Below are 13,077 nucleotides of genomic sequence, written 5' to 3'. Positions count from 1 at the left end.
CAGGGAGGTTTTGGACTCTACCTCCAGCCTTGGGGATATTCAAAAGCTGCCTGAATGCAGTCGTTGGCACCTTGTGTGAGTAAGGGAATAGCCTTGTGTGAGTAAGGGGATTGGACCAAATGACCTCCAGAAGTCACTTCCAACCTCAATATTGGTTGATACCAAGGTACTCCACATTTTAGCTTTGAATAACTAAGAAGTTCTGAATAACTAAGAAGTTCTGAAGGATTTGTTATTTACTTAGAACCTCATTTTCTATTAAAGATCTGTTCTTTTGATTCCACATAACTTTTAGGAGATGAACTGCAGGTCTTCCCATTGAATATCCTGCTATATGGGACATAAGATATCATTTACTTTTAAGAATTAGACTTCTATACAGATGAAGTAGGCATCTGCTTTCATAATGACACCTGTATAGGTACATCCTTTGAGTCCATGACCCCAGGCAAGTTCTTTCATTCTTCAATGAAGAGAGAATGCAAGATGACTGTAGTCTTAGCTAAGAGGCCAGGAAAAGTGTAAGGTCACGTGTAATCTTCTGTATGCTCTTTTATTTAGTGACAAAATAACTCTTCTTAGTGACAAAATGACTCCAGTGAGTGTTCTGTGTAATGTAGTTTTCAAGTTTCATCTGAAATAGGAATTCAGACTTTTTAAAAATAAATGCTCATGTCTAAATGTTCAGATAGATTCCTTTTGAATCTTGTATTTCAAAGGTATTTTGTTTTGTATTTTTCCACTAGGATGATGTGTTTTAGAAGATTTTTTTTCCTTTAGCATACAGATGCACAGACATGATTTTTCTTACAAAGATTGTGAGTGGCAGATTATATCAAGACCTGTGGCAGAAATAGAAATGTGTATTGCAATTCATGAATGTAGATTATTTCAGTGGCACCTACCAAGAATGAAATTGTTTCAGAGTTTTACAGAGTAGCTCCCTAGGATCCAGTCCAAAATTTTATGAAGTGCTGCTCTGCAGGCTTCCAATACTTCCAAGTATTTATGACACAGTCCTGTCACCACTCTTTTCAGGACCCTAATTTCAGTCAGGTCATTCCCACAGATGGAGGTAGTTGACTACATTTGAATGTGTATATGGATCTGAATATGAAGGAGACAGTAAAAGCAATCTGTCCAGTATCCAAAACTCCTTTGAGGTGTTGGTGTGTGGTTGTGTTGGCAACCACATCTGTTAATTTTAGAGTCTTTTTAATAAGGATGTAGGGTGTGAAGATAAGAGGAACTGCGAAGGGTGGGAGGCGCATTCTTGTGTGGTTCAAAGTGCTGTAGCGCTTTGTTTCTCAGCCTGAGAGGGCAGAGCAGGAGCATCAGAGGTGGTACTACTGAAAATACATAGCTCAAATGCGGGGGCCGTGTGTGTGTCCCACAGTGGGATAGATTTAGTGTATAGACAGAACTTTAAAGGGTGTGTAGTTTTCTATTGTATAATAGCTGAAAAGAAAAGTAATTTTGAAAAACTTCATGCTTAGTAAGATCAAACTTCTGGAGCTGCGAGAACTGTCTGTATTTTGTGATCCCCTGGTTTCTTCTCTTATTAGCATGGTAACATCTCACATCTCCAGTTCCTTCAAATAGTCACATCCTTTCTGCAGCAGCTGCCCACTCCCACTAGCCTGCTTTATTTTTTTTCCACTGTAAGCAGATGTTCCCATTTTCTTTCTTGTGTATACTTTCCCTTCTATTCCAGTGCTCTCCGCAAATGAAAATTTAACTGCATATTTTCTTTGATTTCCTTTTAGTCTAGATTCTTACTTAACCTGTTCAGGTATTTCTATTCATTCCCTCCAACTGTGGGATTTCTTTCTCTTTTTACTTGTTGCAAATAGAGAATAGTTATGTTTCTTGGGATTTTGGGGGCTTTTTTTTTTTTTTTTGCCACTTGTTATGGTTTAGGAGCGGCACTCCCTCGTTCATTGCCCCTTACAACCTTCAATGGGAGATAAAAAAGGCAGAGATCATGGGTTGAGATAAAAGCAATTTACTGGAAACAGCAATGAGATAAGAACAGTAACAGCAACAATATTAATAACAAAAGTTTACAAAAAGAGAGTGATTTGCAGGGAATTGCTCACTGACAGGGACAGTGAACAAAATGATGGACAGACCATCTGCCTCCATGTTTTGTCCCCAAGCCCAACACAATGAAAAAAATGGCAGACAGATCATCTGGTCGGGACCAGTGTTACCCCACCACTGCATTTGTCGCTTGGTTCCCTGGCAAAGGAATCCCTCCTCCTTCCCCTTCTTTTCCAGGAAGCAAGAGAGAGACCCATTTCTCTCCTCCCTGGCCATGAGGTGACATGGGATTGAATTGCACTGTGTCTTGCCATGCCCACATGGTTCCACATAACCCCTGTCCTTGTCCAAAACCAGGACATTGGTAAAGGAGGCGAAAATTTCTAGAGGCGTTAGGAGGTATCAGAGTTTTCAGTGGGAAGTGCAATATTTCAAACCAGCAAGAAAAGTAATACATGTCCTCTGCTTCTTATTGCTGCCAACTACATAAGGACGTGACCTGAAGTCTACTAAAGAAGTATCATGTAAGTTTGCAGTAATTTAGTTTATTGCATAATTGTAGAACTCTGCATACCATTCCTGCATGAGTTGGCTAGAGTAGACACCCTCTATGCTTAAATGTTTTTCCTTAGTGTTGTGATGCCTTAAGTAGTGCTGTAACATTGTGTATAACCCCCTCCTGGGTGAAAATTCCTGAAGCTATTAGCCAATTCATTGTTTCTTGATTTGGAAGTAGGGAATTAAGTAGTGCATGTTTACTGTTAATTCTTTTTGCATGTTTGTATTATCTCAGTTATAAGACTCATAATGAATAAAGTTTGCTTTCTAGTGCTGAAAGAGGCAAACTTTTTTTTTCTTTTTTTTTTTTTCTGCCCTTTTAGCATCCAGTTTGAGGCTGTAAGGGCACACTTAAGGAAATGAGTAAATTTAGATAATTTAACTACTTTTTGTTCTGACTACAAAGGAAATTATTTTGTTTCTTGTAAAGTTCCAGGTTTCTTTGCAAAGTTCCAAGGTAGCCATGAAGAATTTTATGGTATTTTCATTAAGGCATGAAAATTGCTTGGAACCTGTCCTGCAGGGATGTACAGGTCTTCTAGGAGAATCTGCAATTCTAGCATTGATAAGACTTTGAGGCAACTCAAAAGTCATGTTTTTAAGAGTCACAGTTTTCAGTGTGTAGTTGAACAAGTTAAGAAATTTGAGAGGTCTGTTAAAGTGTATAACTGCAAGAGAAAACAGTCATGTGATTCTGGGATCTGCAGCCCCTTGACATACCCTTCTGGGTTCAGTAAGGGCTCTTCTTCAAGCATAATCAGAAAAAGTGAACTTGTAGTGGTAACCTTTTTTTTATCCAGTAGCTTTAATGTCATTCAATTCCTTTGGTGCCTGAGCTATAGAGTTCTCATATTGCTGGTGAAAACCTACTTTTGCTTTCACATGTGTAGTAAGCAGGGTGTGTAGCTTTTCCTGGTACAGGAGAGTGCTAAACATTCTGTTCAATGTGCTAAAAGAAATTCAAGGCCAAGTGAATTTTGTGGGTAGACTGGGAACAGACAAAAGAGGAGGATTGTGGCTTTGTAACCCGTTTTCCAGGATGCTAGTTATCAGTCCTTCTTCTAAGGACTGCTTTATGTCTTAGCTTAGTGATTTCATTTTTGCAGAATACAGGTTCTTTTCTGCACTGTGGCATGTTCTCAGGAGCATTGTGCTGCCTAGCAGGTGTAGAGCATTAAAAGTGATTTAGGAGATGATTCAAATTTCTCTCTCCACCTACTTGGAAGGGACTTGAATCTGGTTCCTTCAATCTCTGTGTGAGGTCTTGAATTCCTTATCTCTTTGGTTGTATCCTAGACAACAAAGATCAAAGACCTCAACAGGTCATTTAGTCTGTGTCCCAATCCTTGGCAAAATTCATCGTGCTTTTGAAAACATTTTTTAAGAATTATGTAGCTCTTAAATAGCTCTCTTACCATTTTTGGAATTGATTTCAGCTTAGGAAAACCCTCTTGATAATTCATGCTTATGTTGAGTTTTGTCAAGGATCATCACTGAGCTAGAAATTTTAATCCTATGTCTCCTTGGCAGGACTTCTCATCTATGCGTATCTCCTTTGGAAGTCAGTAGCACGTTATACTATTGTAGCATATTTTCTTCTCTCAAATATTTGAAGCATGTATAACTTAATTTGGAACAATCATACTGTAAAGCTATGAAACTAATCTCATTTGTGAAATAATATACAGAATTAGCTAAACAGTAGCAATGTATTTGGTAAATAGCATTTGACAGTGAAGATTTGTGCTGCGGGAAGGAAGAAGGAAAAGTTAAAAAAAAAGAGTATTTTGTATCATGTGTTATTGTAAAATAATACAATAACAGATCATATTTAAGGAAAGATTTTGTGTGGTTTTAGCTTTTTAGTTTGTTTGCATAATAATTCCTACTAATATTTTATCAAGCCTATGTTGTTATTTTAAGTGAAATTCTTATGACAGTGTGTGAATAATGAGAAAGAAATTCAGCTTACACAATGTATTTGGGAGATCCTATTTGTATTAATTATTTTCTATTTGTATGAATTATTAAAAGAAAGAATAAGCCAAAATCTCCAGCAATGTTAATATATGTTTATACAATCACTTTTTCTTTGTGGTATTTTGTAATAATGTGATTACATCATATATTTAAAAATACATCTTTTTGAGGAGGGCAAGAAAAAAGAGATACACATATATATACCTACATGCTATATAGGTATATAACAACTCAGCTGTATTCTAAGCTAATGTTATTTTTTAATAAGCTGGTGATCTTTGATAATTTTGGTGCATATAGTTAGACAAAAGCAATCACATAAATAGATAGATGTCTCAGTGTTGAGACATACTGCCATGTTTTTTAAGATCTGTTATTGTTAAAATCTAATTCATAATCCTAGCCTGGTCAGGGTACTGGAGCATGTTGCATGATATTTTAAATATGATTCAATTTGTACAATTAACATTAGCATGTTTATTCAGGCCCTATATATTAAAAAAAATAAATCTAGAAGGCTAACAAGCTGACAAATTTGACTGAAGAGCAAAAGTATTGAAATATAACAAAACATGCAAAACCTCTCAATTTTTTGTCTGTGTGTTTTATGATCTTTTCTCTGTGAATTGACTATGCTTGATAGCAAATATGCTTTCTGAATTCATGAATGTTTCCTTTAAATATTAAGAATTAACCATGATTGTATTTGTGATTAATCTGGCAGTAAAAAGAGAGGAAGAAGATTTTGAAGAAAAGAAATCCATTAAGAAACGCATCAAAGAATTAAAAGTTTTGGATCCTAAGATTGCACAGAATCTGTGTAAGTAGATTCTGTTGGTTATTTTTTTTTTTTTTCCTCAGAGTAATGTATAAATCTTCCATAAAAATGCCTTTCTGTCTTGTGCGATTACCTGGTAACCACTTATTGTTTAAAATGTGTTTAAAGATGTGCATATTGTTTTAAGCACAAATATGAGTTTACACAACTGAAACACTTAAAAAGACCCGAGAAGTAGTTAAAGATTATTCCTTGTTCAAGACTGTATGTACTGAAGTGCAAGCACACAGCTATGTATCTAATCCATCTGTATTTTCAATATATCCATCAAGGAATACTGGATACCCCCTTCTCCTGCATGTCCCTGCCCCTTGTCAACAAAAGGATGAAAATGACTGCAGCGTGTCTGCCCATCTCATGAACTTTGTAGAAATTAGGTGATACTCAGTATTATGGAATAATATACAAAGAAAAGAAAGTTTTGATGGAGAGGAGTTCTAGGAAGAATGGGTTCCTAAATGCCAGCAGAGATTAAATAAGAAATAACTGTATTATGGTGACTAAACAAAGAGTGCTTATAAGAACATTTAACAACATGTTCTGTTTCTGGGGCTTGGTTTTGGTTTGTCATGGTGCTTCTTTCAGAGAAGGTTCTGACAAGACTATTGAAAAAATTACAGTTGTCACCTTAGCACAAAATACTGTAATAGCAGTGATTCTTCTGAAGAGTAGACTGTTTATGGAAGTCTTGTGTGATGCTGGATGTTGTATATAACAAATGGATATGGAGAAGGCTGGAATTGAAAGAAAACAGTAATTAAAAATGCATTAAAAATTGTTATCTTACCTATATTATTTGGCATAGTGTTTGTTAATCTGGAGATGCTATGACCTGTTTTGCTGCTGTTTTTTAAATAGAAGCAAGATAGTTCTTGTCTTGCTTTCTTCATTATTTGTGGAATCTCTGTTTTAGCAATTTTCCTTGGATCTTTCCGAGTGCCTTATGAAGAGATCAAAATGATGATATTGGAAGTAGATGAAACACAGCTCTCAGAGTCCATGATTCAGGTAACAAAAATAGCACTTAAAATCCCAGTATTTCAAGAGAAGCTTCTCAGTAAATAGAAATGCATAGCTAAAAACACCCCTTAATGTAAACTTTAGGCTAATAATTAACTGCAAGAATGTTCTTTTCCTGTGAACAGCAGATTTTTTTTTAATTTGTAATGCTAATATTTTTATGAAAGCAGCTTGTGTTGTTTTTGGCTGGGACTAAGTTAATTGTCTTCATGGTGGCTGATATGGGGCTATGTTTGCATTTGTGCTGAACACAGGGTTGATAATACAGAGATGTTTTTGTTATTGCTGAGCAGGGCTTGCACAGAGCCAAGGCCTTTTTTGTTGGTACTGCCACGCTGGCAAGGGGGCTGGGTGTGTATGGGAGGTTGGGAGGGGACACAGCCAGGACAGGTGACCCCAAATGTCCAAGGAGACATTCCAGACCGTAGGACATCATGGTCAGTATGTAAAGTGGGAGGGAGAAAAAAGAAGGGAGATGGAGTGGTGATGTTTGTCAAGTCACCATTACATTTGATGGAGCCCTGCTCTCCTGAAGATGGCAGTAAACATCTCCCAGCCCATGGGAACCAGTGAATGAATTCCTTGCTTTGCTTTGCTTGTGTGCACGGTTTTATCTCATCCTGTGAGTTTTCTGACTTTAACCCTTCCAACCTCATCCTTATCCCACTGTGGGTAGAGTGAGTGAGGGGCTGCTTGGGGCTTGGTTGCTGGATGGGATTAAAGTATGACACAGCTGAATTTTTCCATATTGTCCACACCTAAATAGAGACTTTGTCTTGTGTACATATGATGTTTTGTTTCTTCCCTACTTACCAAATTTTTCTTTGCTTTGCTTTATCTCTGTCTTATCTGCACAAATCTCTATTTTGGTTGTTTAGTTTGGGTTTTTTGTTGTTTGTTAGAGCTGTAACAATCCAGTATCTTGCCCTAGAGCATTTACAGCATTCACCATTTCTCTTCCATGGAGTTTATTTAGGTAGTGTCTTCTCTTTCAATATTACTTTTTTAAAAAACAAAGTCAGTATGACTCTATGTGGAGCCAAAATAAACTGGAAGTTCTTCTATATACAGTGATATTTAAGGGTTGAAAAGCTGAAGAATTTAATGAAATAAACACAAGAGAATCATTTTAGAAACATGGGAAAAATAATTTGGAGGGGGTGTCTTGAAGTCATTTGAGCCAAGGCTCTCAAAACCAGGTCAACTAGAGCACTTTGATCAGAGCCTTTCCCATCAAATTTTTAGTATCTCTGAGTCTGGAGACCCCATTGGCTTTTCTGGAAACATTTTTCAGTGTTGAATACTTGTAGTAGAAAATGTTTCTTTGTTTATCTAACTGGAATCTTAATTGTGATAACTTGTGGTCTTTGTTCTTCTATTGCACAACTCCAAGAACAGCTTAGTTACACCTTCTTTGTACCACTTAATTGGGTATCTGCATCCAAGAAGGGCCCATGAGGCTTTCCCAGAGTTCAACAGAGTGACTTCTCTGAGTCTGTCCTTGCCTGTCATGTGCCATATTCTTGAGTCGTCTTGATGGGCATCAGTAAATTTGAAAACATCTGTCTTTTGAAAAATTATCTTTTTTTTGGACAGGACTCTGGCGTACTGTGATGAACTTCAAATTATTCCTATTATGGCTCATAAATGTCAAAACATAATATAGCAATAATTGATAATTACTGTCTATCTACTAGTAATGTGGTATAGATTTTAGATAGCTAATCTCTTCAGCATACTTTAAAGTGTGTTGCAGACTTGGGTGCCAGTCCCTACTGAAACGTGAAAGAAAGGTGAAGGTAGATTGGTTTTTTAGAAACATAATCTATTTACAGGAATGTTGATTAGTTAAAACAAGTACAGGTATCAGGGTCATAAAATTAGTTGTTACATTAAGGCTCACTGAAATTCAGGTGTGGCTTCTACTGCAACACAGGAACTTGTATTCAGATGGGAAAACAGGACAAATCTGTATTTCTGTGGTTTTCCTGCAAAATGAATTTCCACCATATCGGAATATCAAAATAACATCCTGTCTTATCGCACAGGAGGCTGTGCAATGCTCAGCATGCTTTTCTTCCTGCATGCAATTTTGCCCTCACTTCCCGTGACTTGGATTTCAAAGACGTTTAATTTCTCTTCAGCTATTTGGACTTCACTTTCCCTTCTTCATTGAAGAATGAGATGTTTCTCTTAAATATTTGAAGGAGCAAGCATGAACCATTATCTCCAGTGACAGTGTATATAATCATTGTATAATTCTCATTCTTTTCTTCAGGGATGCAGTTAATATTGGCACTAAAACTATTACTTTAAGGTTATTAGGATGAACATAGTTTACACTTACAAAATTTTTTTTTGTCTAATTTGCACTTAGATCACTTTTTTAAGGTTTTCTTCATGCTCAATGGCAGCATGATGTGTATCTTTATCTTATTTTATTTGGTATAGCAGTGGAAATTCTCTATGGTAGCATGAAAAACTGAGAGATGGAATATGCTCTTCTGTTATGCTCTGCTTAAAATCTGTCTCAGGTAGTCCATCCTTGCTCTGAGACTCTCTCATGCTATTTGATCTTAGCACTGTTTTTCAACAGTTAACATTTAGCTTGTTAGAAAAATTAGGCAACAATTAAATGAAGCAACCTGTATAAATAAGTACTGTATATCAAAAATATAAAAAACTGTTATTTTGATAATTTCTATGTGTGTTATCTAAAGAAGGCAAAATTTATTTTTGCATTTAGACTCTGGTAAAGAAAATAATCAAACCAATAATGGGTGGTTAATTAATGGCATACTTCTATGTGAAGATGCAGTAATCTAAGAAGAGAAAATTTATTTTCATGGATAATTTTTTTGCTTTTGTATCATTATTTTTAATTTCTTCTGTGGACTATTATTTTCATTATAATTGTGTATGCCTTGGGATAAAGAATGCCTAATTTTCTGTATATTTAGAACATCTAGCACACTCTATCCCCACTGGAGCTTTGCAGTAGGCATAGCTAAAAATATAATAGGATATAATTCTTTGACACTATACTGATAATCTTGTGGCTCTATTAATTGGTATTGGCAGTAAATTATGTTGAAATTCAGTGTATACAGTAACCTCTTTATGCAGTTGGCATCAAAATTGAGTCCAAAGTGGTTTCAACAGTGGTTGAGCCCTTTCGTGTTTGCTTTTGGAGGGGAGTGAACAATTTTATTTAAGAAAAGGGTAAGAGAAGATGAAGAGCCAAAAGTGAGAAATTATATCCTACAAGAGTACAGTGATATTAGCAGCTGCTGTGATTGTGTAAAAGTCAGTGGAATGGAATACAAGTGATCATGTGCACAATATCCTGTATGAACACAGTCATATAAATCACTCAAGAACATAGGCTGCATTTTTTTGCCAAGTGATTAATCCCTTGAAGACCTAAATCAGGTGGAAAATTCAGTAGAACTTAGGCTTCAAATTTAGTTTCCAAGTTTAGATGTAACAATATTTATCAAATGGGTTCATCCAAATTGCTTGTTTCTGAGTAAAACAACCCTATAATAACTTTGAAAAATGGACTAAGTTTGAACTTGAAAAAGGACTTAAAACACCCATCTGTCTTTGAAAGTGGTAAAACAATGTGCCCCATTGCTTCAAAAAGTTGGTATGCACCTTCATATATACTTTTAAATAACTTTAAGTATTGAGCTCTATGTCTCTATTTCTACCTTCCACATACTATTCAAGTATGCATTATGACCATGCTATGAAAATATGTTCCATGTATTTCATCATTCTGAGAAGAGGGAAATATGGCCATATATGGCTAATTTTACAGCCATATATGGCTAATTTTCTTCATTCATACAGGTTACCTTAGAGAGTATGGTACTTCTCCTTTTCAGAAATTTCTTCCTTTCAGCAGATATTTTTGTTTAGTTGTAACTGTTTTGTTCAGTGGGTCCTAATAATCACTGTTTCTGAAGTTGGAAATTTGTTCTTAATCCAGCTCTTGTTATGCTTAAGAAATAAAATGTATTTTCTCTCCATCTGTCTCCATTCCTCGCTTCAGTTAGAAATTAAATCTAGCACTTCAAAATGTAAAAACTCCAAAAGCCATGTTGTAATCCAAAGACTCATTGACTAATTATTGAAATATTTCCCGTGACACAGTCAAAATTCTTTCTCCTGCTTATTCCTTGTTTGATATTCAAAATGTGTTTCATCTGTAGCTGCTCAAAAGCTTTATCTGAACACCATAAAACCTGCTTTGATATCAGCTGCTCCTTCTGTTTTGGTTGCTTTTTTTTATATTCTGATGCTCAACGTTGAAAATATTCATCTAACACTTGACTGTTTTTGGTTTTTGAAAGTTTTGTGGGCAGTTTTTCTTCATATGAAAACTATTTCTGCATCAAAGAATAGCATTTTAATTTCAGTACATATTAAGGAATTGTATTATATTTAGAGCTGTGTTTGGGAATGCTGGGTATCAAAAAAAGAAATAGGTGTGTTATGAATTTCTAATTTAAAATGTATCTTTTACACTTTGTACCCTTTCATTTTTGCTCAGTGTTACTGATTTATTGCCAGACATCTTCATCCATAATTAATAAGTGTAGTCTGTTTTACAAAAATATTTTCCAAATGTGAGAGTAGTAAGGATATGTATGACTGCTGTTCCACTAAAATTCAGTTTGATCATATCTAAATCAAGCTCCTAAAATTTAAATTTACATTATTGTTTCAAGCATCTTCGTTCCTGCATTTTTAATAGTTTTGTCTTTTCTTACCAAAATCCTTATTTGAGTATGGACATTCTGTTGAATCAGTCTACTGATTTAGGGATATTTTTCAGCTACTACTGAAAAGAGTAAAATTTGTTCTTCTTAAACTAAAGAAGTGTGTTAAGCAAAGCACAGGTATGACTTTTTATCTGCCTGGCCCCAGAGAGGTAATTTTTATATCTTAACTGGCTAAGTTTCCTGTTTATGAAGGAATCAGAATCTTTAGTGGGTAAAATTAGTGTTTTTTAAGACTTTCAGATGGAGATTTGGCTCACTAACTGAAACAAATTCTTTTTTGCTCATTGTATATCACCAAAGCTATTTACTTGAGAGGTAATAAAACAAATGTTGGCAACCAAAATGTCTGCCTTTTCCGTCAAGTAATGGGGAAGTTTGTCTTGTTTCTTTCTTGAAATATGGTAATAGTAGTGGAGTGGCTGTGTATCCTAGATTGGCTTCAGTGTTGAAAGGATTGAATCTTAAGTTCAGGAGAGTGAGCTTACCAGTAGACCAAAGAGTGTTTTAAGAAAGGAAAATCTTTCTGGTGTTTTTCCCACTGTGACAGAAGCTTAACCAATGTGCAACCAGAAACACAAGAGTCATGATCTGAGAGACACAGCAGGCCTTAGGGACTCTGGCTATTGCCTGGTAGTTGCAGCAGTCAGCTTGGGAAGGGACAGAATTGAGCTACTGATTCAAATTTTATACCACAATTAAGTGTATGAGAAGCTTTCTATTTCCAGAATATCCAAAAAGCCATTTTTAGCCAGCCTAGCAGAAGCTAATTAGAGTGGGGTTCAGGTGCCCAATTGTGAGTGTCTTTTTGTAGATAATATGTGTCTAAGTGTTCAAGAAGCTTCAGGGAGTCAGAGGATTCTTCGGGGGAACAGATGAAGGTGAAATGTTTGATTCCCTTACCTGTGAGACATTCACTTTATATGTGTCCAACCTCCCCATATTGAGTTCAGAATTCAGCTGAAGCTGAATTTCACCTCTGATTTACTACTTTTAGCAAGTTGTCATGCTAAGTAGTAGTGTAAGTAAGTAAATAAGTGTAATGGGTTTAAACTTTTGTTTTGAAATGCTAGAAAATTAATTATTCTTTTCCAAAATACTTTTTATCTAGCATTAGTAATTCTTGCCAGACTTTGGGTGGTTATGTTATACTTAAAGTTCCTGTTTTGTTTGCTTTGAAGTGTTCTGTTTCCATCATGCCTATCAAGCACATTCCTTCTTTAAAAACTCTTTTAAAAAAATGCTACAAAAGTGTGTAGAATCAGTGTCAGTATTGCAGTATTGCTGGCAGTATTGCATCACTTATCTTTTACACTCTCAGTTACTTTAATTTGTGTGTTGCTATGTACATTCTGCTGTCTTCAGGAAAGAGTGTTGTCTTTGGACTGTATGGCAGTAATGCATGTGTAAACCTGTTTGTTTACCATAATAGAAGCAACATTGAATCTGAGATTTTTAAGCCTATTTTATTTTCCTTTACAGAATTTAATAAAACACCTCCCTGAACAAGAGCAATTGAATGCATTGTCCAAGTTCAAGAATGAGTATAACAATTTGTCTGAGCCAGAGCAGTTTGGTGTTGTGGTGAGTTCTGTTTTATTATCACTGGTTGGTTTTTTTTTTTTTGTCCTTTCTGGAAATACAGTGTTAATATAATATTATAGAAAAAAACCAAAACAGTTGCTTCTTCCTAAAAGTGAAGGGGTTCCAGACTGGGAGAAGATTACAGGTGCTGCCATTCAACTGGACTTTTGTTGGACATATCCATGGAGGTGAAAGGCCTGATTATTGAAACATTACTTCTGGAATGATTTTGAAGTCTCTTTGTTTAAACAAGTTATTTGTATTTGC

At 35.6% G+C, this 13,077-nt stretch overlaps 1 protein-coding gene across 1 annotated transcript in view; it reads left to right on the top strand.

Annotated features, from left to right (window-relative positions):
• DIAPH3 (diaphanous related formin 3) overlaps positions 1-13,077 on the top strand; it is a 203,987-nt gene that overhangs the window by 82,042 nt on the left and 108,868 nt on the right. The window contains exons 17-19 of the mRNA XM_054271625.1: positions 5,306-5,401; positions 6,333-6,427; positions 12,709-12,810. Of these exons, the coding sequence (XP_054127600.1) occupies positions 5,306-5,401; positions 6,333-6,427; positions 12,709-12,810 (293 nt within the window). The remainder of the gene's footprint in view (positions 1-5,305; positions 5,402-6,332; positions 6,428-12,708; positions 12,811-13,077) is intronic.

The sequence above is a fragment of the Melozone crissalis genome, unplaced genomic scaffold, assembly GCF_028551555.1.
Source record: "Melozone crissalis strain CALT ecotype California unplaced genomic scaffold, PUWL_Pcris_2 ptg000013l_1, whole genome shotgun sequence".
Lineage (NCBI taxonomy): Eukaryota > Metazoa > Chordata > Aves > Passeriformes > Passerellidae > Melozone > Melozone crissalis.
The sequence above is the reverse complement of the archived record's forward strand: the minus strand, read 5'-3'. Positions and strand labels throughout refer to the sequence as shown.